This window comes from Callospermophilus lateralis, chromosome 1 (genome assembly GCF_048772815.1).
Source record: "Callospermophilus lateralis isolate mCalLat2 chromosome 1, mCalLat2.hap1, whole genome shotgun sequence".
Classification (NCBI taxonomy): Eukaryota; Metazoa; Chordata; class Mammalia; order Rodentia; family Sciuridae; genus Callospermophilus; species Callospermophilus lateralis.
Window position 1 is genome coordinate 176,710,793 of NC_135305.1, and position 23,771 is coordinate 176,734,563.

At 40.5% G+C, this 23,771-nt stretch overlaps 1 protein-coding gene across 3 annotated transcripts in view; it reads right to left on the reverse strand.

The window, feature by feature from the left end:
- Positions 1–22,548, reverse strand: part of Rft1 (RFT1 glycolipid translocator homolog) — a 43,348-nt gene extending 20,800 nt beyond the window's left edge. For all 3 annotated transcript variants that reach the window (XR_013092485.1, XM_076868186.1, XM_076868175.1), the window contains exons 1-6: positions 22,474–22,548; positions 17,508–17,593; positions 15,539–15,655; positions 13,814–14,003; positions 10,421–10,522; positions 5,917–6,054 (exon numbers count right to left, since the gene is read on the reverse strand). Coding sequence is in view for 2 of the 3 variants with exons in the window: in XM_076868186.1 (XP_076724301.1) it covers positions 5,917–6,054; positions 10,421–10,522; positions 13,814–14,003; positions 15,539–15,655; positions 17,508–17,593; positions 22,474–22,536 (696 nt within the window). In the remaining variant the exon portion in view is untranslated. The remainder of the gene's footprint in view (positions 1–5,916; positions 6,055–10,420; positions 10,523–13,813; positions 14,004–15,538; positions 15,656–17,507; positions 17,594–22,473) is intronic.
- Positions 22,549–23,771: the final 1,223 nt, after the last annotated feature.

Below are 23,771 nucleotides of genomic sequence, written 5' to 3' on the forward strand. Positions count from 1 at the left end.
CTATAAAACAAAAACAAAACAATGTTAAAATCCTGGATATTTCAAGGCTTAGAATATAATGCTACATGAGAGGCAAACTCAAATCTGGTCCCTAAACTCCAACTTGGAATAGTCCCCACTGAATTCTTATTTAACATTAAGCATACAGAAAGCATCCACAAATACTAGAAAAGACTTTATGCTACTGCTATAGTTTGGATCTTGAATGTACCCCAAAGGCCATGTGTTAAAGGCTTGGACCCCCGCATGGCACTCTTGAGTGGTGGCAGAATCTCTCAGAGATGAAGCATAGTAAGTCATTGACAGTGTACTTATGAATGGAATTGTGGGGTTCTAGACTCTTCCTTTTTCTCTAGCTTCCTGGCCATGAGGTAAGCTGTCTTATTCTGCCACACACTTCTACCTTGACATAAGCCCAAAGCAATTGGGCCAATACATCATGGACCTGAAACCTCTAAAACTATAAGCCAAAATAAACCTTATCTCTTGATAAGCTGCTTATCTCAGGTATTTGTTATAATAACAGAAAGCTGACCAACCCAATTATCAAATACAAAGAGAAAGTCTATAAAGAGCATACCCAACATTTATACACAAAGACCTCTAAAGAACCACTACAATCTCTTTGGAAACTCAGACAGGACACTGACCACGTCTAACACATACAGCTTAGAGTGAGTTCCTTTCTTCAAAATAGTCTGTCTAGGTGACATGCCTGAAACCTCAATGACTTGGTAGGCTGAGGTAAAGTGATCACAAATTCAAGGTCAGCCTGGGCACCTTAGTGAAACCCTGTACTAAAAGATAAAAAGAACTGAGGATATAGTTCAGTGGTAGAGTACCCGTGGGTTCAAGTAACACATGCATGCATATACACATCTGAAGTACACCAATCTATAGTATAAATTCTGCTCCACATCCTAATAGGCCACCTAGGGTCCTTTTACACAAGCATATGAGATATGCTTGTAAATTTCAAAAGAAATTCAGCCTTCTAAGGTCAAGTAAACCACTTGAAATTAGTATAATAGAGGAAAGGAAAAAAACAAAAGTTCTGATATTGTTCTTTTGAAGTTCCTGGAGGCACCAAACTCTCTACCTTCTAAGGACAAAGAGGGTAAGAAGGAAGCAAATACTCAAAGTAAAGGTCAATGTATGAGACACGTGGCTTTAAAGCCAGAGAGCTAACCATAAAATGGAAGAGAGGGATGGCTAGTTAATCTCCCCCAGTTCCCCTGGGGCCCCTCCTCTATCATATAAGCATCTTGGAATCCCAGAAATTCAGTCTAGATGGTAGGTTCTTTTTTTTTTAAATTTATTTTTCAGATTTCAGTAGACACAACATCTTTATTATTTTTATGTGGTGCTGAGGATTGAACCCAGCGCCCTGCGCATGCCAGGCGAGCATGTTACAGCTTGAGCCACATCTCCAGCCCAAGATGGTAGGTTCTTAATCCTAGGATATCTGCATTTTTAACATTTTTGATTATCTGAAGTGATGACTTTTAAGTGGTGGGATTTCAAAGGGCTCTTTGGTAGGGGGTGAATCACAAAGGCCCATGTCATCTCTCCAAACCTCAGCTGTGGAAGTGGGTGCAAGAGTATTCCTGGAACCTGCCCAGTCACATGGTCCCCTGTTCTTGACCCAAAGCTTATCTGTGTACAGCAATGCTATCCAGCTGAAATGTAATGTTCAATTTTCTAGCAGTCTCAGGGAATGTGAACAAGAAACAGGTGAAATTAATTTAAACATATTTTATTTAACCCAAAATATCATTCTTTCAACATGTAATCAATGTTAAAATATCAAATAAATATATATGTATATATTTAAATGTGTGTGTCATTTCACATTATTTTTTTCATACTGAGTCTTTGAAATCCAGTATATTTCTTGCACTTACAGCTCATCTCAATTCAGATTAGCCATGATCCAAAATGCTGTATAGCCATATGTGGCTGGCGGCTACCATTTAGGACAGGGCAAATCTACAGCATCTCTTAAGCAAGTGGTTTCAGCCCCCATTCTCCTCACCTGAACTTCCCTTCTAAACAGTGGGAAAACAGGTCTGAATCCTCTGGAATTGTGCTGCCTTCAGGGCATCGCCAAACCTACAGCAGAAGCCAGGAAGCTCAAGCCCCAGAGTAAATATTCCCTTGTGAGAAGAAAAATGGGCCACAAGATGTTTAAAACAGGCCATCATCTCTCCCCCAAGAATAAAGAGCACCTGACAAGTTACCACCACTAGGGGGTGCTACGGACCACTCATCTACAAATGCTGTTTCTGCCCAGCTCTGGGGGAGGCTTGGCACCGCCATTTCCCTCACACTACTTCCGGGCCCAAGCAATGTGGATGGCTCTCTGAGGGATCTGTACAGCAGTACCTGTGCTCTTTTCAAAAGAAACAAAAAGTTGCAGCTTATCCATGAGGCACTGGTGAAGTCCTCTTGCCAGTTGGTTGTGAATGGCTTTGGGAATATGAATTCTTCAAAGAAAAAGTTCATTAGGAGTGTGAAATCATGACAGGGAATCCAATCTGAAAAGTTCATGCTCATTGATTTCTTTCTCCTAATGCCTTCAATTTAAATGGGCTGTAGTTCAGAAGGAACAGTCACACTGCTTACTGCTGCGTCCACAAAGTGCTCATTAAGGATACATTGGCAGTTAAGTCCAATCTGAGATGGGGGTTCAACTTGGGGGTGTCTGCTAAGTGGAAGAAAAGAGGTAGCAAATTCTGTGACTTCTACCATTCTATTCAGAATGAATTTCTCACTTGGGATGGTAAAAAAGACCTATTTCACAAAGCTGAGTTGGTTCTGCTGATATGGTCTAAACAGAAGTGAATTTCTCTAAAATCTAAGCCATTCCACAGCTTCCCTGATTGATGGGGAAAATGAGTCTTGGAAAGTGAAAGGTGATGGGCAGTAACACCACAAAAGGGCTGGGGTTGTAGCTCAATGGTACAGCGTTTGCCTCGCACACGTGAGGCACTGGATTCAATCCTCAACACCACATAAATAAATAAAATAAAGTACTGTGTCCATCGACAACTAAAAATATTTTTTTAAAAATAAAAGAACCTCATGTAGCTTTAGCTTGAGTCACTCTTCCACTTCCCAAACTCTTCTGACTTAGGATGATCCAATTAGCCACATCCTTCTCGCACTGACAAGAGTCACCAGAGAGCCTGAGGCCACACTCCTGCCCTTGCCCTCCATCACCACTACAGCCCCACACAGCATTGTTTCCTTTACCCCTTGCTCCACTTGTCCAGGTCATCCCAGAGCTGTTGACTCTGCCCCAGCCTGTCCATTCCCATTTCCAACCACCCTCCCCCTGCTCTCACTGCGTCTCACCTGGCCAATTACAGAGCCTCCTACTGAACCTTTTCACGTCTTTTTCTCTAGCCCACCCTTCTCATAGTAGGTTCACACTTCAGGCTCAAGCTTGGAGAATGGAGCTCAAGCTTCTGTTCTTGACACAGTCCAAAGGCCAGGCAAGATAACTAACTTTATTAAGCCTTGATTCTCTCATCTGAAAATCACAGCACTGAGGTCACTACTACCTGACCCAGCTCAGCAGGCCAGGTTTACCTCCCTTCATAATCTCTGTTCACCTTTTCTTTCTCTCTTTCTCCCTATCCAGCCACCTAAGTACCCAAGTTATCTTTGAATTCTCAATTCCAACACAATGATGCAGGAATGTAACAGGTTTGGGCTGTCGAGTTTGGGCTTAATTCAGGAGAATTAGAGCCTAATGAAAGGTTTTTGAATAGTGCCTGGATCTAATTGCTTCTGTTGGAGGCTTTTAGTGTCTCGTTTTCTCTCATTTGATCCCTACATCAGGCTCCATGAGGTGGGACTTTTTATCCCAACACTGGCATCAGTGTTTGCTTGCTAGGGTCCTCTGTCAAAGCCAACTCTGCTCTCAAAGCAGCAGTGTAATGGTAGTGACAAAACTATCGTTTAGTGTCACCCACTCATGCCAGGACACAGCCTTGAGCACTTTACATGCCCCCATTTCATCAGGCTCTCAAAATAACTTTAGATGGGAAGGATTATTATTATCCCTACTTGACAGATAAACAAACTGAGGTTCAGGGTTCTAAGACCATGATAGTTAACAAACACTTGACAGACTTGTTTTATTACCTTCTCTTTTTGCTTATATTAACAGTTTCACATGCTCCTTTACTAAATAATGCTGAGACACAGGGGCTGGCCCAGTATAAAAAGCTGGCCAGGCTTGGTAAAGAACTGGGAGAACTCAGAGAAGAAACTCTTCTGTACTCAGACCTGCTCTATGGGCCAGGGGCAGACGCTCCATGCAAGAAAAATGATCCAGAGTCCTAACCATCTAAGCCTGCAGATGAGGCACAGTGGTATCCAAAATTGTCATGTTGACTTAAGATCCAGTAATCAGAATGGAAAGCTTTCCTAATAACTAAAAACATATGTCACTTCGACACTTAATATCTAGTTTTCCCTGAAAAGTTGTATAACAGGATTCCATAAATTCTGAAACTTAAGTCCCACATATTTGGCTACTTTTCAAGTAATCACAAAAGAGGACTAAAAAGTCCAGTGGGTGACTTACCACAACAAAGTACACTACATCCAGTAAGCAAATAAGTATGGGGAAAAGGAAACATGCTCAGCACAGAGCAGTTTATAGAGCACTTGAGCAGAGGCAGTGCAGTGGACCATTTCATGTGCAACTCTGGGCAATGAACAGTAGCACTGCCCCCACCACAGTCAGAAAACAAGGCAAATGGACCAAGAGAGGAGTTGAGCAGAAAAAGATCATGTTTCACTTCCACACATAAGTATCAGACCTCAGTGGTCTAGATGGGAAGGTTGATCATGTGAAAGACTAGGCTCACACCTAGATAAAGAAACCATTGGTGTCACCTAGCTTTCTTAGAACTTGTATGACATTTCAATTCAAGGAAAAACCAAAAGACAGAGCAGTTTCTGGGTGTACACTGAGGCTATTGCTACAAGCACCTAGTAGGAAGCGGCAGAAGCTCCAGGCAAGTAAAGTGATCCTGTTATACATTCTACAGTGCACACAGCAGTTCCTACAACAAGTTCAGACCAAAATGCCACTAGTAGTAAGATCTGGAAACATTGGCCTAGCACATAGCAAGTACTCTATAATTATGAGCTATAAAATTATCTTTCTGGGCTGGGGATGTGGCTCAAGCGGTAGCGTGCTCGCCTGGTATGTGTGCGGCCCGGGTTCGATCCTCAGCACCACATACAAACAAAGATGTTGTGTCCACCGAAAACTAAAAAAATATATATTAAAAAATTCTCTCTCTCTCTCTCTTTAAAAAAAATAAAAGATACTTTATTAATAACAAAGAGAAAATATGAAATTAAAAAAAATTAGATCAAGGCACTATTCAAAAACCTTTCATTAGTGGTACCTACTGTGTTGTTGGATTTTTTTGTCTTTTTTTTTTTTTGGTGGTATTAGGAATTGAACCCAGAGTCTCAAACATACTAGGCTAGTACTCTACCACTGAGTGCTTATAATCCTAGTTACTTGGGAGACTGAGACAGGAGGACTGCAAGTTCAAGGCTAGCCTAGGCAACTTAGTAAGACCCTGTCTCAAAATAAAATTTAAAAGAGGGCTGGGGGTGCTAGGGATGTGACTCAATGGTAGAGCACTTGCTTAGTATGCTCAAGACCCCAGGTTTAACCCACACTCCCCCACAAAAGGAGGGGGTACTGGGGATGTAGCTCAGCGGTAGAGTTCCTACTTAGTTAGCATGCCCCAGTATGAACCTAAATAAATAAATAAATGAATAAATAGTATTTCCAACTATAACAAACTATTTACAGCTTCTTTCTCTCAAGGATAACCATCACCTATGATTTAAAATAATCAGACAAAATACATTACTTACTCTGTTTCTGGTAAAATCAGGTAACAGATCTGTTATTCTGGAGACAGGAAGAGTATGTTGCTTGGTTGATTCTGGGGAACTCAGTAACTTTGTGAAATAAATAACATAGCAGAGCACCAGAACGGAAGTATAGAAAAGCTGAAAAATGAAAACAATGGGTTGAAATTAAACTACTTTAACATAGGCATAACTGATATGACTATAATTTTGGCCCCAAAGGTCAATCAAAAAATAGAACTGTCTTAATTAACTGCACTTTCTAGTGAGCAGGCCTCATCCTCTGGAAGACAATACCACTCATTCAGGTCCAGCTGCACTGCAGCATCTCCAGTGTTCCAAACACTTCACTTAACCAGGAGAACAAAATTTCTAAGACAAGCAGACACTAGCTCAAATGCCATAATGTCAGATAAGTAAGTTCTCACAAGGTCTGTATTTGGAAGATCCAGGTGCCAAAATGTGCTGACAGCCAGGAACTTGCCTTCCTCTAGGACTGTGGATTTTCCATAAAACCTGGAAATCTGTGACATTTATGATTACAAAGCAGAATTGAGCTTTTGGCTCGCTCTCCTCTACACCCAATGCATGGGTAAGGCAAGAGCTGTGGGAGAAAAGGGTGAGACAATAAGAGACCCACCTCTCCCTCCACCCATGTAGGACAAAAGAATGGCTTCTAGCCAGGAGCAGAAGCCAGGCTTTGGTGTGAAGGTTGAAAAGGAGTATCCAAAAGGGCCCCTTTTCACAAGCTCCTTTCTATTCTCTTTCCCACCCGAGAATGGCAGTGCTCAAGGCTGGGACCTCCAGGCTCTGCAATCAACCTGGCCACACCAAGGCTGTTCCTATAAAAGGACACATGGCAAGTAGTTTAGCAGGTTAGGGCTCCTATGCTTTCATTCCTGAGGGCAGAGACCACCATTTATTTACCAGTCTTCCTTTGGCCCCCAAGTCTTTAAAAGACAAGAAGCACTTCTATGGCCATACTCCCCCATCTTAAAGCTCCCTATGATAAGTGTGCCCTTTTCTGCCTTTCCTCACTTTCCAGCTGACCAGAGCCATTTTTGGGGGGGGGGGACGGGGGTACCAGGGATTGAACCCAGGGTGCTTAACCACCAAGTCACATCCCCAATCCCTTTTTTGTATCTTATTTAAAGATAGGGTCTCACTGAGTTTTTTAGGGCCTAAGTTGCTGGCTTTGAACTCACAATCCTCCTGCCTCAGCCTCGGGAGCCACTGAGATTATAGGCTGCACCACTGCACCTGGCATCCTCCACTTTTTTATTGAGGAAAGATTCACATAATAAAAAAATTTACCATTTTAACTGTATTAAGTGCACAATTCAGAGGCTTTCAATACTTAAATGCTGTTGTATAATCATCATCACTAATTCCAGAAAACTTTTATCACCCCCAAAGGAATCTCTGTAGCCATTAAGCAGTTACTGCCCACTCCCCCATTCCCCAGTGGCACTAATCTGCTCTAATCTCTACAGACTCTCCTATTCTGGATATTACATGTTAATGGAAGCATACAATGGGTGTCCTTATTGTATCTGACTTCTTTCACTTAGTTTAATATATTTAACGGGCTGGGGATGTGGCTCAAGCGGTAGCGTGCTCGCCTGGCATGTGTGCCGCCCGGGTTCGATCCTCAGCAACACTTACAAACAATGATGTGGTGTCCGCCAAAAACTGAAAAATAAATATTAAAATTCTCTCTTCCTCTCTCTCTCTCTTAAAAAATACATACATATATATATATATATATATATATATATATATATATATATATTTAAAATTCATTTATGTTGTATTATATATCAGTATTTCATTTTTATAGCTAAATAATATTCCACCATATAAATATAACATATTTTGTTTATCCATTCATTCATTAGTTGATAGACATGTGAGCTTTTTCTACCTATTGGCTATTGCAAATGGTATTATTATAAACACTTGGGAACAAATTTTTATTAAACACTTATTTTCTTTAAAAAAATTTTTTTTTAAATTTTTAGCTGTAGATGGACACAATACCTTTATTTTATTTATTTTTTATGTGGTAGTGAGAATCAAACCTGAGTGCCACACACTTGCTAGGCAAGCACTCTATCACTGAGCCACAACTCCAACCCTAAATGCTTGCTTTTATTTCTCTTAGGTATATATACTTAGGAGTAGAAGTGCTGGATCATGTGATATTTCTGTTTTAACTTTTTGTGTGTGATACTGGGGATTAAACCTACAGCTTCACGCATGGTAGGCAAGCACTCTATCACTGAGCTACAACCCTAGTCCTTTTTTTTTTTAAATTTTATTTTGAAATAGGGGTCTTACTAAGTTGCTAAGGCTGGCCTTGAACTAGATTCTCCTGCCTCAGCTTCCAACGTAATTGAGTTTATAGGCATGTACCACTAGGTCTAGCTCTGTTTATCTTTTTGAAGAACCGACATATTATTTTTTCATAGCAACCACAGCATTTCACATGCCCACCTGCAATGTACTAGGATTCCACTTTCTCCACATGCTTAACAATTACTTGTTATTTTCTGTTTTTTAAAAAATTATTTTTAAAAAAATTGTCACCCTATTGGGAATGAAGTGGTACCTACTAGGTTGTTGGATTTTTTATGTCTTTTTTTTTTTTGGTGGTATTAGGAATTGAACCCAGAGTCTCAAACATACTAGGCTAGAACTCTACCACTGAGCTATATTCCCAGTCCATTTAATTTTATTGTGAAATAAGATCTCACCAAGTTGCCCAAGCAGACCTTGAATTTTCGATCCTCCTGCCTCAGCCAATTTCCAGAGTAGTTGGAATTACAGTAATTGGGCCATCAGGCCTTGCCCATTTTTTAATTGAGTGGTTTCTCTATTTACTGTTGAATTGTAAGAGTTACTCATTATGTCAGATGTGTCTAAGTTGCTTAGAGCCACTTGGGAGGTTAAGATCTGAGACTAGCAACTTAGTGACACTCTGTCTCAAAATAAAAAATGAAAAGGGCTGGGGATGTAGCTCAGTGGTAGAGTTCTCTTGGTTCAGTCCTCAGTACCACAGATACATTCACACACACACACACACACACACACGTTATTGTCTTGAGCCTTGTCACATTCCTATTATACCAGCAGCACTCAGAAGGCTGAGGCAGGAGGATCACAAGTTTGAGGCTGGCCTCAGCAACTTAGCAAGGCTCTAAGCAACTCAGTGACACTCTAGCTCAAAATAAAAAATAAAAGGGGCTGGGGATGAAGCTCAATGGTAAAACTCCCCTGGGTTCAATCCTCAGGACACCCCCCTGCAAAAAAAGTGGTTTTTTTTTCCCTAATGTAACCCTTTTATTTGACATCTGATGCCATGGGACACAGAGCCAGTATAAGGAGAAACCAGAAGGCAGGTTTGACAATGGGGATTCAGTGCTCACCTGCTGTTTTGAAGTTTTACTGGTTCTCAGACCTCACACACAGACTTTGAACTATAATCTATGATGCGATCTGGGTAAAAGCTATGACAACCAGAAACTCATAATGCAAATGCCTTCCAAGAAAACTCAACCTATAATTGGGTGTCTCCATGGTCCTCCTATCCTACTAGAGAAAGTGCATAAAAACAATGATAAGTGATGTAGTTCTAGACCCGATAAATGGCAAAAAAAATAACCTCAGATAACTTCTCCAAAATATGCAACTCACTGCAAACTGCTTTTATAGGCAATGTACATTCTTATTTTACTAATTTTAAATCTAGATCTTCAGTGTTCCACAAAATTATATGTAAATTTGCCTAAAACAGAGGAAAGAATTTCACATAGATTACTAAGAATCTTAATTTGTCTCCCATACATTAATAAAAACTATACATTGCTTTATATAAACTATATTCTGGTATATATTTAATCTTAGGTTTCATTTTTAAAATAGGGCCTGTACTCTAGTTATATTTTTATTAGAAACATAAATATGAACTAGAACTAGAAAAAGATGAAATGGAAATGAAGTCAAAATTGCTAAAACTGAAAAATGTACCTGCTCTGACTTGATTCATTTTCTCTGAATTATATGAGATTTCAATCTAAATTTAAAACAGGCTTGATAGAGTTTCCTCCTATTCTGCAAACAACTGATTGAACTCCAGGGAAAATAATACATGCAATTCGATTCCCACCCTTTACTGTTTTTTTCTCCTCCATAAGACTTTCAGACAATCAAAGATCAGTTTGATATGGGCCTGCCTACAGAATGTCTAAAAGGAGTTTTTGATTCTTGGCAAGGTGGCCAAGTGTGTGGCCATCTCCAGGACCCTAAAAACATCAGCAGTGTCAGTGTATGGAACAGGATGAACATGGCAGCCAGAGAAGTTGTGGTAAGGCCAGACTTCGAACATTTACATTCCTCCTTATATGCATGAATACTGTAAATGTGAAACATATAGTAGTGCAAACAAGAAGAAAAAACAGAGAAACTCAGATTAGATTAAAAAAAAGTTAATAGCCATGACTCTTACCTGGGCCAAAGAGAAAATGTACAATCCCCAGAGAGGCAACCACAGTACGAGAAAAGCTATCAGGATGCTCCTAAGGATTACTGACAGGCTCTCAGCAATCACCTGCAGACACATGATAAAGGTGCACTTTATGGACATGATCAAAAAGGAAAGATGCAAACAGATGACAAACAGAAACTCCAAAGTAGTGGTTACCCTGGTGGAGGGGTAGGGCATGGTTGGACATAAGCACTGATAATATTTTACTTCTTGGGTTGGATGTTAGGTTCAAGAATCTTCAGCAGGAGCTGGGGTTGTGGCTCAGTGGTAGAGCACTCACCTAGCATGTGGGAGGCCCTGGGTTCAATCCTCAGCACAACATAAAAAATAAATAAATAAAGGTATTGTATCCAACTACAACTAAAAAAAATAAATAAATAAAAAAAAAAAAGAATCTTCAGCATGTTATATTTTTGTTTTGGCACTGGGGATTGAACCCAGAGGTGCTTTATCACTGAGCACACCCCTAGCACTTTCTATTTTTTAAGACAAAGTCTCAATAAGTTGCTTAGGGCCTTACAAAATCAAGTTTTTGATCCTTCTGCCTCAGCCTCCTGAGTCTCTGGGATTACAGGCATGTGCCACTGTGCCCATCTGCATGTTATGCTGTAAGATTTATTCTGTACTGAGGATTAAACCTAGAGACATTCTAACACTGAGCTACATCCTCAACCTTTTTCTTTTTCCATATTTTTATTGGTGTATTATAATAATATATATGGTGGTTTCTGTTGTTACACATTCTTACATAACAGACAAGACAATATAATTTTATCAACATCATTCCCCAGTATTTCCCCTTCCCCTTTCTTCTTTCCTCCTCCTGACACCCACAAATACAACTTTCTTTTCCTTTTTTCTTTCTAGCTTTCACATAGGAGAGAAAACATACAGTCCTTGACTTTCTGAGTTTGGCTTATTTCACTTAAAACAATGTTCTCAAGTTCATTCATTTTCCTGCAAATGACATAATTCATTCTTCTTTCTGGATGAATAAAACTCCATTGTTTACATATCACATTTTCTTTACCCATTCATCTATTGATAGACAATGAGGCTAGTTCCATAGTTTGTCTATTGTGAACTGTGCCGCTATAAACATGGGTATGTAGGTATTGCTATAGCATGCTGACTTTAATTCTTCAGGATACATTCTGAGAAGTGGTATAGCTGGATCATAGGTGGTTCCATTCCTTATCTTTTGAGAAATAGCAATACTGATTTCCATAATGATTGTACCAATTTACAATTCCACCAACAGTGTAAAAGTATTCCTGCTGGGCGCCATGGCACACTAGTTATCCCAGTAGCTCGGGAGGCTGAGACAGGAGAATCACAAGTTCAAAGCCAGTAAACAGAATGGCATCAAATTAAAAAGCTTCAATTAAAAAACTCACGAGGGCTGGGATTGTGGCTCAGTGGTAGAGTGCTGGCATAGCACGGGTGGGACCCGGGTTCGATCCTCAGAACCACATAAAAATAAAGGCACTGTGTTGTGTCTATCTACACCTAAAAATAATAAATATTAAAAAAAAAAAAAAAACTCAGCGAGACCCTGTCTCTAAATAAAATATAAAAAAGGGCTGGGGATATGGCTCAGTGGCTGAGTGACCCTGAGTTAAATCCCTGGTACCCCAAAAAATTAAAATTAAAAAATAAAAGTATTCCTTTTTATCTACATCCTCTTCCACATTTATTATTATTTTATTCTTTTTGTTTGTGGGGAGGGTGGAATACTAGGAATTGAATTCAGGGGCACTCGACCACTGAGCCACATCCCAAGTCCTGTTTTGTAATTTTTTTAGAGACAGGGTCTCACTGAGTTGCTTAGTGCTTTGCTTTTTGCTGAGACTGGCTTTGAACTCGTGATCCTCCTACCTCAGCCTCTCAAGCTGCTGAGATTACAGGTGTGCGCCACCGAACCTGACAATTTCATTCTTAATGGCTGCCACTCTGACCAGAATGAGATAAAATTTTAGTGTAGTTTTGATTTGCATTTCCCTAATTGCTAAAGATGTTGAATATTTTTTTCCATATATTTGTTAGCCATTTCTTTTGAGAAGTGCCCATTAATTCCATTTGCCCATTTACTAAATAGGCTATTTGGGTTTTGGTATTGTTTTTTTGAGTTCTTTATATATTCTGGATATTAATCTTGTCAGAAAAGTAACAAGCAAAAATTTTCTCCCATTCTGTAGGTTCTCTCTTTACATTATTGTTTCCTTTGCTGTGCTTTTTAATTTAATGCTATCCTGTTTATTCCCATCCTTTTTATTTTATTTTTAAAAATATTTTTAGTTGTAGATGGACATAATACCTTTATTTATTTCTTTATTTGTTTTATGTGGTGCTGAGGATCCAACCCACGGTCTCACACATGCGAGGCAAGTGCTCTACTACTGAGCCACAACTCCAGCCCCTTATTTTTGTTTTTTTGAGACAGAATCTCACTAAGTTGCCAAGGCTGACCTCAAACTAGTAATCCTCCTAACTCAACACACCAAGTTGCTGGTATTATAGGCATGAACACCACTCCCAGTATATATACATTTTGGATATATTAAATTATATATATATATATATATATTGTTGTTGTTTATTTATTTTTATGTGGTGCTGAGGACTGAACCCAGTGTCACACATATGGATCTGTCACTGAGCCACAACCCCAGCCCAAATGATATATTTTAAAAGATGAAAAGTCAATAGTAGTATACAACTAATAGAATCACTAGAAAAATCTGAAATGTTTTATAGTCCTAAATTCTGACTGAACTAATAATTTTTTTATTAACATTTGCTTTCCATTTATCGTATAGCAAAAGTAATCTTTAGCCCAGACAATCTGACAAGTTTCAAGTAAATGAATTAACTGATCACATTACCTTTTTGCAAATATTTTTTTCGATCCAAGTCTGGGAAAATTATTCTCTCCTATAAAAGCATTTTTTTTCCCCTGTACTGAGGATTGAATCCAGGGATACTTTACTACTAAGCCACATACCAGTCCTTTTTTGTATTTTACTTCGAGACAGGGTCTCGCTGAATTGCTGAGGCTGGCTTTGAACTCTCAATCTTCCTGCCTCAGCCTCCCAGCTGCTGGGATTATGGGCATGTGTCACCACACCCAGCTCCAGTCCTTTTTATTTTTTGACACAGGGTCTCCTTAAATTGCTGAGGTCTTGCTAAATCGCTAAGGCTGCCTAGAATTTGCAATGTCCTGCCTCAGTTTTCTGAGTTGCTGAGATTAGAGGCATGAGCCATGTCTGGTTTCTATAAAAAAAACAAAACTTTTTTAATAAACCATGCTTTCCCTTATTCTTCACATTTCCCATTGGCAGAAGGCACACTGACCTTAAGTTTGACAAACATATGTGCTTGTGCCAAGACCCAGAAAGGCTCTCCAAGAAGTTCCACCACTGCTGAGAGACCAAATAGTACCACTCCAGTTCCATAGTGGGGGACCACATCAGGATCAGGTACTTCAAGCAACTGCAACCAGACCCAGCCCAGGAATAAGGACCAAAACACACCCAGGGGGACTCTAGAAGAGCAAGAAAAGAAACCATATTTTGATACACTCACATTTAAAATAAATATAAATACATATTAAAATAATAACATTGAATAGAAAAAAGTAGTCATAATAAAAAGAGCCATCACAATAAATATCTGTTAGTAAGGAACGTAGGCACTATGATGCAAACCCTTCATTTCACTGACACCTCACAATGATCCTCTGTCATTACCCCCATCTAGAAGATGAGGAAACTGGGACTGACAAGCTCTGGGTCATGAATAATTTGGCCAAGGTCATGAATAAATAGTCAAGAGCAAAAGCAGGACTCAATACTGACCTAACTCCAAAGCCTATACTCTTATCCACTGGGTTACACGAACTTGGTAAGCAAAATTGCCAGAAAGAAGATGCTTGCTGTCCATGCTTGGAATGACTGGCAGTATACAACCAGTTCTTAAGCCCCAAATAACCCAAAGTCCACTGCACAGTATCCTTTCACATGTGTATCACAGAGCACTTAAATATGACTGGAAATTGACAGCCATTCCTCTAATAAAATGAATGCCTATCAACCCTTATGACAGTCATTAATTTCAGTGAGGCAATAAGAAGTTATGCAAGGGCAGCATTAGGAAACAACCGCAACCACCAGTCTTCCCTGAGGGGATCTAGCTGCAGAAATGCCATTAAACTTTTTAGCTGATGTACTTGGTCTTCGAGAATATTTTAAAAGGCTCAGAACTAATATCATAGAACAAAATTTCAGAAAGATATAAAAAATTCCTTAAAAAGGCTTTCAAAAAAAATAGTAAGACTAAGTGATTGTTAAGAGCTCAAAAGAGGGCTGGGGATGTGGCTCAAGCCGTAGCGTGCTCGCCTGGCATGCGTGCGGCCCGGGTTCGATCCTCAGCACCACATACAAAACAAAGATGTTGTGTCCGCCGATAACTAAAAAATAAATATTAAAATTCTCTCTCTCTCTCCCCCTCTCTCTAAAAAAAAAAAAAAAAAGAGCTCAAAAGATACTATAGGGCAAAAGATGTCATAGGCTAAGAGGAGTCCAGAGTGATGATAAGAAACAACAGAAACAATCTCCAAAGTTAATAATATCAGGGCTAAAAATCTGGACCAGGAACCCCCACCAGAACCTCCTCCTGGCTCCTGGACAACCAAAGAGAAAACAAAGCAAGAATCAACTCCAAAATAGACACTCTCCCCTTTCTATCTCATATCTAGTCCCTCAAACCCTACTGTAAAACCCAACCTGCTTCAGGCAAGTATTGCTGTTTTACATACTTTTTTTTTTGTACTGGGGAGTGAGGTGCTTAACCACTGAGCCACAACCCCCAGCACTTTTTATTTTTTATTTTGAGACAAGGTCTCACTAAGTTGCTTAGGACTTTGCTAAATTGTTGAGGCTGACCTTGAACTTGCAATCCTCCTGCCTCAGCCTCCCCAGCCACTGGGAATACAACTATGCACCACTACAACCAACTTCAAGTACAACACTCACTACACTTGCCTTCCTGAAACTTATCTCCTGGCAAAGCACAACTTACGTTAGCCACAGGAGGTTGAGGGTCTGGCTCCAATCCCTTTGGGGACTTCCACTAAGACAAGCTCTGCGGAAGGCCTCTCTGGCCAGGAAGGTAGTAGTAGAGTAAAGCAATGTTAATCTGTAAAGAAAAAGCAGAAAGCAATAAGGCCTCCACTTTTTTCACAGACAGAACTTCTGCGATTTCTACAGCAACAGGTAGGAGAAAAGGTCTTGGTCACAAACCATGGTAGTAAGGTGGAGGGCAGTGAGCTTTTACAGGACCCCCACCCCACCCTGCCACACCACTCCGATCCACTTGAATAAGAATTGGGAACCAATAAGGCACACCTGAATGTGTGTGCCTACAGTCTGGGATAGAAACTGTTGCGGTGGCCCCAAAAGCTGCAGGTTTTGTGGCCATGGACAGAGGTACAGTCCTGACCATAAAAAGAAAAGAATAAGCCTTTGACCCCACACAGCAAAATAACCTCTTGGTCACACTGAAACTAGTGACCTGATAGCCCCTGCAAGAGGAAAGCAAGGCTCTGCTCTGTGAGGTAGTGGCCAAAGGAATCTCAAGACAGGCCATAAGGCTTACAACCATTAAGAGGCCATTGCATGGGGTTGGGGTTGTGGCTCAGTGGTACAGCATGTGTGAGGCACTGGTTTGATCCTCAGCACCACATAAAGATAAATAAATAAAGGTATCGTGTCCATCTACAACTAAAAAATATTAAAAAAAAAAAAAAAAAAGAAGAAGCCACTGAAACCCAGCTCTGTCGGTCTTGTTCAGGTACCTTGCAGGTGAGCAGCAGCTGGGTAAGCCTTCTTGCACTTTAGCAAAGAGCAGCTGAAAGCAGAGAGATAGGCCAGACAAGGGCTGTCAAGGCAGGCACCTGCCAATCTGGCGGAGGATGCATGGGGAAAAAATCCTGAGCACCTAACATTTGGCCCTCGTCTTTCCTGCCTTTAAAACAATATATATATATTTTTTTAAGTGAAGTATTTTTGTTTATACCTTTATTTTCATGTGGTGCTGAGGATCGAACCCAGGGTCTCGAATGTACCAGGCGAGCACTCTACTGTTGAGTCACAACCCCAGCCCCAAAACAGTATTTCTTAAAGTATAGTCTCTGCCTCACAAGCACCTGACAACTTGTAAAAATACAGATTCCAGCACCCTTCCTCAGCCCTACTTTGTAGAAAGCTCCCAGATGATTCCTATGCCAATCAAAAATTGAGAATTGCCACTTGACTCTAAGAACAGAACCAAGACCATGTGTATAGTAAGTACCAGACATGAAATGCTGTCTAGAACACACTGTCTTGTTTATCAGGACATGAAGAAACACCTGAGAAGTTGAGCTATTCTGAGCCCTCACATCATTTCACATATTTTTGTGTCATTTGTGAATATAAAACATGTGTGGGTGTCCTTGAACAGAAAAGAGGAGAGTAGAAGAAACAAGCTGAGTCTAAAAGACAAAGCAAGCCAGTTTTCCCAGAGTCTCTAAAAACCTAATGATAAGGACCCAGACTCCCCCCAGTTACCATATCCCAATTATAAAATCACTAAGGAGGGAAAGATGTTGGTGGCTCCAGCCCTGCCATTATCATGCACATCCTCAGAACTGGAGAATTCCTGCCCCCTTTGCTGTCAGCAGGACAAGAACACTGGATTGCACCTGAGACAAGGTTTGTAACAAATTACTCCCACTCTTCTCCTGGGTTCTAAGAGCAGGGAAACCAGAACAGCTGGCAGAGAAATGTGCATTTGGAGGCTGCTAATGGAAAACACTCCATGGGTCCATTAAAAGTAGCATTGCCCTGTCATTCCCCACCCCTGCACCTCCTCCTCAGCCCACTGCTAAAATGCTGTGCTTCTGATAAAGGTCTATGTTTCTAAAATTTAAACCATACACAGGTACAACTTGAAATATATTTGACTAGGGATGCGAGCTGTGGACAGTGCAGAATGCATTCCCTCTCACCTTACATTCACTACGCCAACAATTTCCTTTGACAGGAAGCGAAGAATAAATGCATTCAAGACAAAGGTAATCACTCGAAACAACACCTGTAGAAAAAGAAGAAAAAGACAGAATAAACTATGTTAGGAATGTTTACACTGCCAAAATGAGGACAACATGGTTGTTTTCCCCAATGTTATGTAATGACACACCACAGCTTTGCCATAGACTCTCCTTTAAACAGCTCAGTCTGTCTGCCTTTCTTCTGAAATTTCATTCTTTGGAGTCTCTCAACATCCTGTGCAATAGTCAAAGAATCCAGGAAAACCAGGCACAGTGGCACACACTTGTATTCCCAATGACTAAGGAGGCTGAAGCAGAGGAGGATTGCTAGTTTGACTCAACCTCAGCAACTTTGCAAGACCCTGTCTCAAAAAGTAAAAAGGAGGGCTGGGGTTGTGGCTCAGTAGTAGAGCACTTGCCTACTATGTGTGAGGCACTGGGTTCAATTCTAAGCACTTACATGTAAATAAATAAATAAAATAAAGGCCCATCGGCAACTAAAAATAAAATACGATATATTTTAAAAATAAAAAGTTGCTGGGCACAGTGGTGCATGCCTGTAATCCCTGTGGCTCGAGAGGCTGAAGCAAGAGGATCACAAGTTCAAAGACAGCCTTAGCAAAAGCGAGGCATTAAGCAACTCAGTAAGACTTTATCTCTAAATAAAATACAAAAAAAGTGCCCCTGAGTTCAATCCCCCGTAACCCGCAAAGAAATAAATAGGACTAGGGATGTAGCTTAATGGTAAAGCATCCTTGTTGGGTTCAGTACCCACTACCCCCCAAAAATAAATAAATAAACAGCAGCAGCAGCCAGGAAAGCACTTGGGAGTCTCCTTAATTTACTGATGAAAAGAGGGTGTCCTCAATAGATTCAGTAAATTTTTTTAGGTTCAAAGTCAAACACGCTAGGAGGCAAAAAGAATTGTAGTGATTCACACTTGGCCTCAGCCCAGGCCCTCTAGACTGTTCAGAAAAAAACACACACTCAGTAACTGAAAGTCTGAGAGTATACCAGACTCACCAGGAATCATGAGGTCTAATTTCTCTTTCTTCTTTGCCTGGTAATATCTAGAGATTCTAATAATGTCAGTTAATTTCTTTGAGATTTGCTTTTCTCAAGATACTGTATTTTTTTCCTTCTTTTCTATTTTTTATTTTGCAGTATTGGGACTGAACCCAGAGGTGCGCTACAAGAGTTTCATTCTCAGCCTTTTTATATTTTCTATTTTGAGATTCAATCTAAGTTGCCAGGGCTGGCCTTGAACTTATAATCCTCCTAACTCACTTCTGGAGTGCTGGGATTACAGGCATTCATCACCATGCCTGGCCATTACACACTTTTATTTCTTTACTAAATATTTGACCCTTTCCAGAAAATAAATTGATATTAAAATAAATATTTTTTATTTATTTATTTATTAAAAATATTTCTTCTAGTAGATGAACACAATACCTTTATTTTATTTTTATGTGGTGCTGAGGATCGAACCCAGTGCTTCACACATGCTAGGCAAGCCCTCTACCAACTGAACCAACATATCTTTTTAAAAAAATTTTTTTAGATGTATGATCCTTTATTTTATTCATTTTTTAATATGTGGTGCTGAAAATCGAACCCAGTGCCTCACACATGCTAGGCAAGCACTCTACCACTGAGCCACACAGCCTTAACCCTGAGCCAACATATCTTTTAAATAACAACTGTAGCTGGGTGCAGTTGTTATACCTTCAATCCCAGCTACTCAAGAGGCTATGGCAGGAGGACCATAAGTTTGAGGCCAGACTGCGTGGTTTAGTAAGACTCTGTCTCAAATAAATAAATAAATAAGGTCTAGGGATGTAACTCAGCGGTGGAGCAGTTGCCTAGCAAGCTCAAGGCCCTAATTCAGTTCCCAGTATCAAAAAATAAAAATAAAAAATAACTGCAATAATAATATAAAATGGGGGTGGGAAGACAGAATCCAGCTACTGTCATTTGGCACATATCCTGAAACTTTCAAATCTATCAATTCAAGATAACCATGTAAACAAAGAATTCTTCCCATGAGGCATAGAGAATGAGGCTGCCATTCAGTGGGGCTGCCAAATGGAGATGCTGGATAGGATGCAAGCTGTACTCACTAAGTGATGCCACCCCGCCTCCCCACACACCTACCCCACCCCACATAGCAGCAGCAAATGACAAATCTCTTCTCTGTTAAGCATTCTTAAGATTATCTGTGAACAGCTACAATTTGGAAGATTTAATCAAAGGAAGCCAAAACACTATATAGTCTGAAAACCTCTAGGCCAGTAACAGTGTCCCCAAGGTGTTAACATAATGCAAAGGATTAACATCTTAACCTTTATGGAGTCAAAGGTGACCTTTTGAGAGTTTGATGAAAAGTTCTCTAGCCTTTTCTTAGAAACATGCAGGTATATACAAACACACCAAATTCTATACTTAATGTGAGAGATTTGGAACCAATCACAGATCCCTTACTAGAAAAAGTACTCAGTCAAGAGTGTCAACTTACCATTTGGCTCTTAAAGCCATCAACTTCTAATTTTTAAAAGCCTCCATTTTCTCCTCTGTCAAATGAGACTATGTATCTTAAAGGGTTGATTGCAAGGATCAAATGAGATTATAGGGGTGAAAGCATTTTTGAAAAACATACAAATGAAAGGCATTAATGAATGTCGGGATCAGAGTTAAGAGAGAATAAGCTCTCAAATACTTGCATAATAAAATGTAATTGCAAAGCTACCTGATGTGTCTGCACTGTAATTTGAAAAAGGATATAAGACCCAATTAAAATACTCAAGAAACCTAAAAAAGGCTGGGAATGTAGCTCATTGGTACAGGACTAGCTTAGCAGGTGTGAGGCCCTGAGTTCAAACCCTAGTATCTAAAAACAAAAACAAATTAAAAAAACCTTAAAATTATGACTATTTTTTTTAAAAAACCATATAAACACATATTAACTTCAAAGTTATTGTCCAAGAAACTTAAGATTTCAGTTCATATCCATATCTCCTAATTGGTTTGGATCAAGATTTAAGCAAATGACACTGAGGTAGCTCATGCTACCCACTACATGTCCCGTACAGTGGCCCTTACTAACAACCGTCTCCATTTATTTGCATAAAGGAAATTACAGTTTTAAAAAACACTCTTTGGGAATGGGGTGTGGCTCAGTGGTACAGCAACTGCCTAGCATGTGAGATGCCCTGGGTTCAATCCCCAGCACTGCACAAAAAAAAAAGCTCTTTCACATCTGCTAATTATTTGACCTGTTAAAACAACCAGGTAAATGCACAAAAGCAAGTAAGACTCAAAGTGAAGTGATTTGCCCCATGCCACACAGCAGGTAAATGGACCAGCCTGACCCTAAAGGCAGGTCACCTAACTCCTAGTATAGGAGAATTTCCTGTTATAACTTGTTTTCTTCTTATAAATCCAACCTGGGTAGTAAAGCTTAATCAAAGGTGGAAAAATCAATATTGTCTTGAAGTGCTGAACTCAGTTATTTTTACTGTGAAATAGAAAAACAAACAACTAGGTAAACAGGGAGGTGAAGAGAAGCTAACATTAAGCACAGATCATGTGCAAAGCACTCTTCTACATGCTTCATGGAAATTCTCTTATCTCAATCCTACACTGACCTTTTAAAACACATTACCCAATAAAAGTAGCTAACATTTATTAAGTACTTGTAATGTGCTTGGCACTTAGCAGACATGATTTCATCTAATCTTCTTAATGAACCTGTGAAGTTACATTACTGTTCTCATTTAAAATGAGAAAACTGGAGCTGGAGGTACAGCTCAATGGTATAGTGCTTGCTTAGCATGTACAAGACCCTGGGTTCAATCCCTGGCACTGCAAAAAGAATAGTTGCATATGATTTCAATGTAGCTAGTGAGGCCTAAGTAGCTCAGTCCCAAGTTCATTTAAAAAAAGATGGGGGTGGGGGTGGGAGAGTGGGGGGAGCAAATCTATACTCAAGAGAATGTCAGGCAATTTTCTCAAGGGCAGGCATCTAAGAACTGACAAAACCCAAAATAGAGCCCAAGTCAGCCTGGTTCTTTCTCCCAACCTCCACCTGCCTCTCTAAGATAATGGAGAGGGTGGATTCAGGACTTGGGTAAAGTATGGTTAAGTGAGACAGAGAAATTAATTAAATCACTTAGAATAACTAGTTCCTAGGATTGAAAGAATATTTAGATACCACTTGGATGACTGACATGTATCAAACCTGGCAAATGAGAAAAATTAGAGCCAAGAAGGGGGAATGATTTGTCCAAAGTCACACAGAAGAAAGATGCAGCCAATATTTATTAGGTGCACGGTTCTAAGACACAGGTACTGTGTTAAATGCATTTATTAAATGATCCCAATCAATCCTTGAAACTACCTTATGAGCTAGCTATTATTATCGTCCCCATTCTATCCATGAGGAATTGAGACTCAGGATGAAGTCACTTGTCCTGGGTTACACAGCATGTACATGTCCCATTCTAGGCCTGCCTGAACCCACATCCTTGTTCTTGACTATACCATACAGTCTAAATTCAGTGGGAGTCAGAAAGCTAAAAGAAAGTGTTTGAAGGTCAGGGATGAGATACAGAGGAAATGAATCCCTTGTCTTAAAAAATAGGTTTCTCCAGTATGAAATGTCTCACCCTCAGCACTTGATTAAATTTTCTCCTACTACCAAATGGGAAATACAATGCTTATTTTTAAAAATGGTTTGTTTGCAACTGCTCTGTCAAGATTCTTAACGCGGGCTCCCAACTCCAGTCCAGATGCCACCTCACCGCAACCTGTCTCCAGCTGACCCACTCCAAAGCGGGCTCCACCTCGAGGCTGGGTCTGCCCCAGGGCCGTCTGCCCACGAATGCTGGCTGGCACGGGCTGGGACCAGCCCGACAGAGAATACCTGCAGGAGGAGACCGGAGGAAGCCAGTCGGGCCGCCTGGCCCAGCACCTCCTGGCTGCCCATAGCCTCGGTACCTCGGCTCGGTCAGCCGGAAGCGCCGCCGCAGCTCGCTTTGCCGCGGGAAGATGGCGTCACGCAGCGGCTCGCTCGCTGATTGGTGCCTTTGAGGGGTGGGGGCGGGGCAAGAGAAGGTGCGGCCCTTCGGCTCCGGTCAGCTAGCGTGCTTGCGCTGCCAGCTCCTTAGCTTTTTGAATGTGGCTGTTTGCTTTCCCGGTGTCTCTCTCTCTCTCTCTGTCCCAAATAAATAAAACGCTGTGGCCAGTATTAAAAGATGCTGTTACAGAGTATCCAAAGCCCTTTCTCTGAGGCTCTCAGACAACCAAGAAATACTAACTTCTTTAGCCCTATCGGTCAAACGGGGAACAATCTGCACACCGGTTTGGTTGATCAGATTCTTGCCTTCGGTTTTTGCCTTACACAGTCGCATCCACAGCCCCCTTAAATTAGGCCGGACAGGAATTTTGCCGAGAAAAAATTGTGGACCAGAAGTTAAAGACAACGTTCGATGTGTTTGGTTTTGTGAAATCTTTCCCAAAGCTCTGAGAATTGGATCCTGTTGCCAGAAATGAAGAAAGTGAGCGTGAGCCTTGGAGATGTGAAGTGACTTGTTCAAATATATACAACTTGTAAATTGGACCGCATGCTCTTACTGAACTTGCTTGCATGTTAGGAACTATTACTTTGGATGCTGAGGCAGGAGGAGGCAAATTAGAAGCCGACCTCAGCAACTTAGCAAGACATGTCTCAAAATAAAAAGTCAAAGGGCCAGAGATGTAGCTCAGCCGTAAAGTGCCCTGGGTTCAATCCCCAGTACAGCAAAAGAAAAAAAAGTAAATAAATAAAGAAGAGTTCAGAGTGGATGAATGAACCAGAAGTGCTTTGTAAAAATATAGAGTTACTAACATACACAATCAGCTGTTGTTCTGTTGTATTCTGTTGCTATTATTCTCCATAACGCAGGCTCTAGGAAACCTAGTCTTCTTCTAATTTCTTTTAGGTTTTCCATGATTTGGCCCCAACCAACTTTCTCACTGTCTTTCATTCCCTCACTGTCCTTTTCCAGTATACTGTAGACTCTAGCCATTGGGAGCCTTTACCAGTTTTCAGATAGGCCCTCCTTCTGCCCAAAGTGTCTTCCCTGACAGTGTCCCTTGCCTTCCTATCCCCCTTTCCCTTCTCTGGTTTCTGACTATCCAGAGTCAGTGCTTGCTATGGGCTAAATATTGTGTCCACTCAGA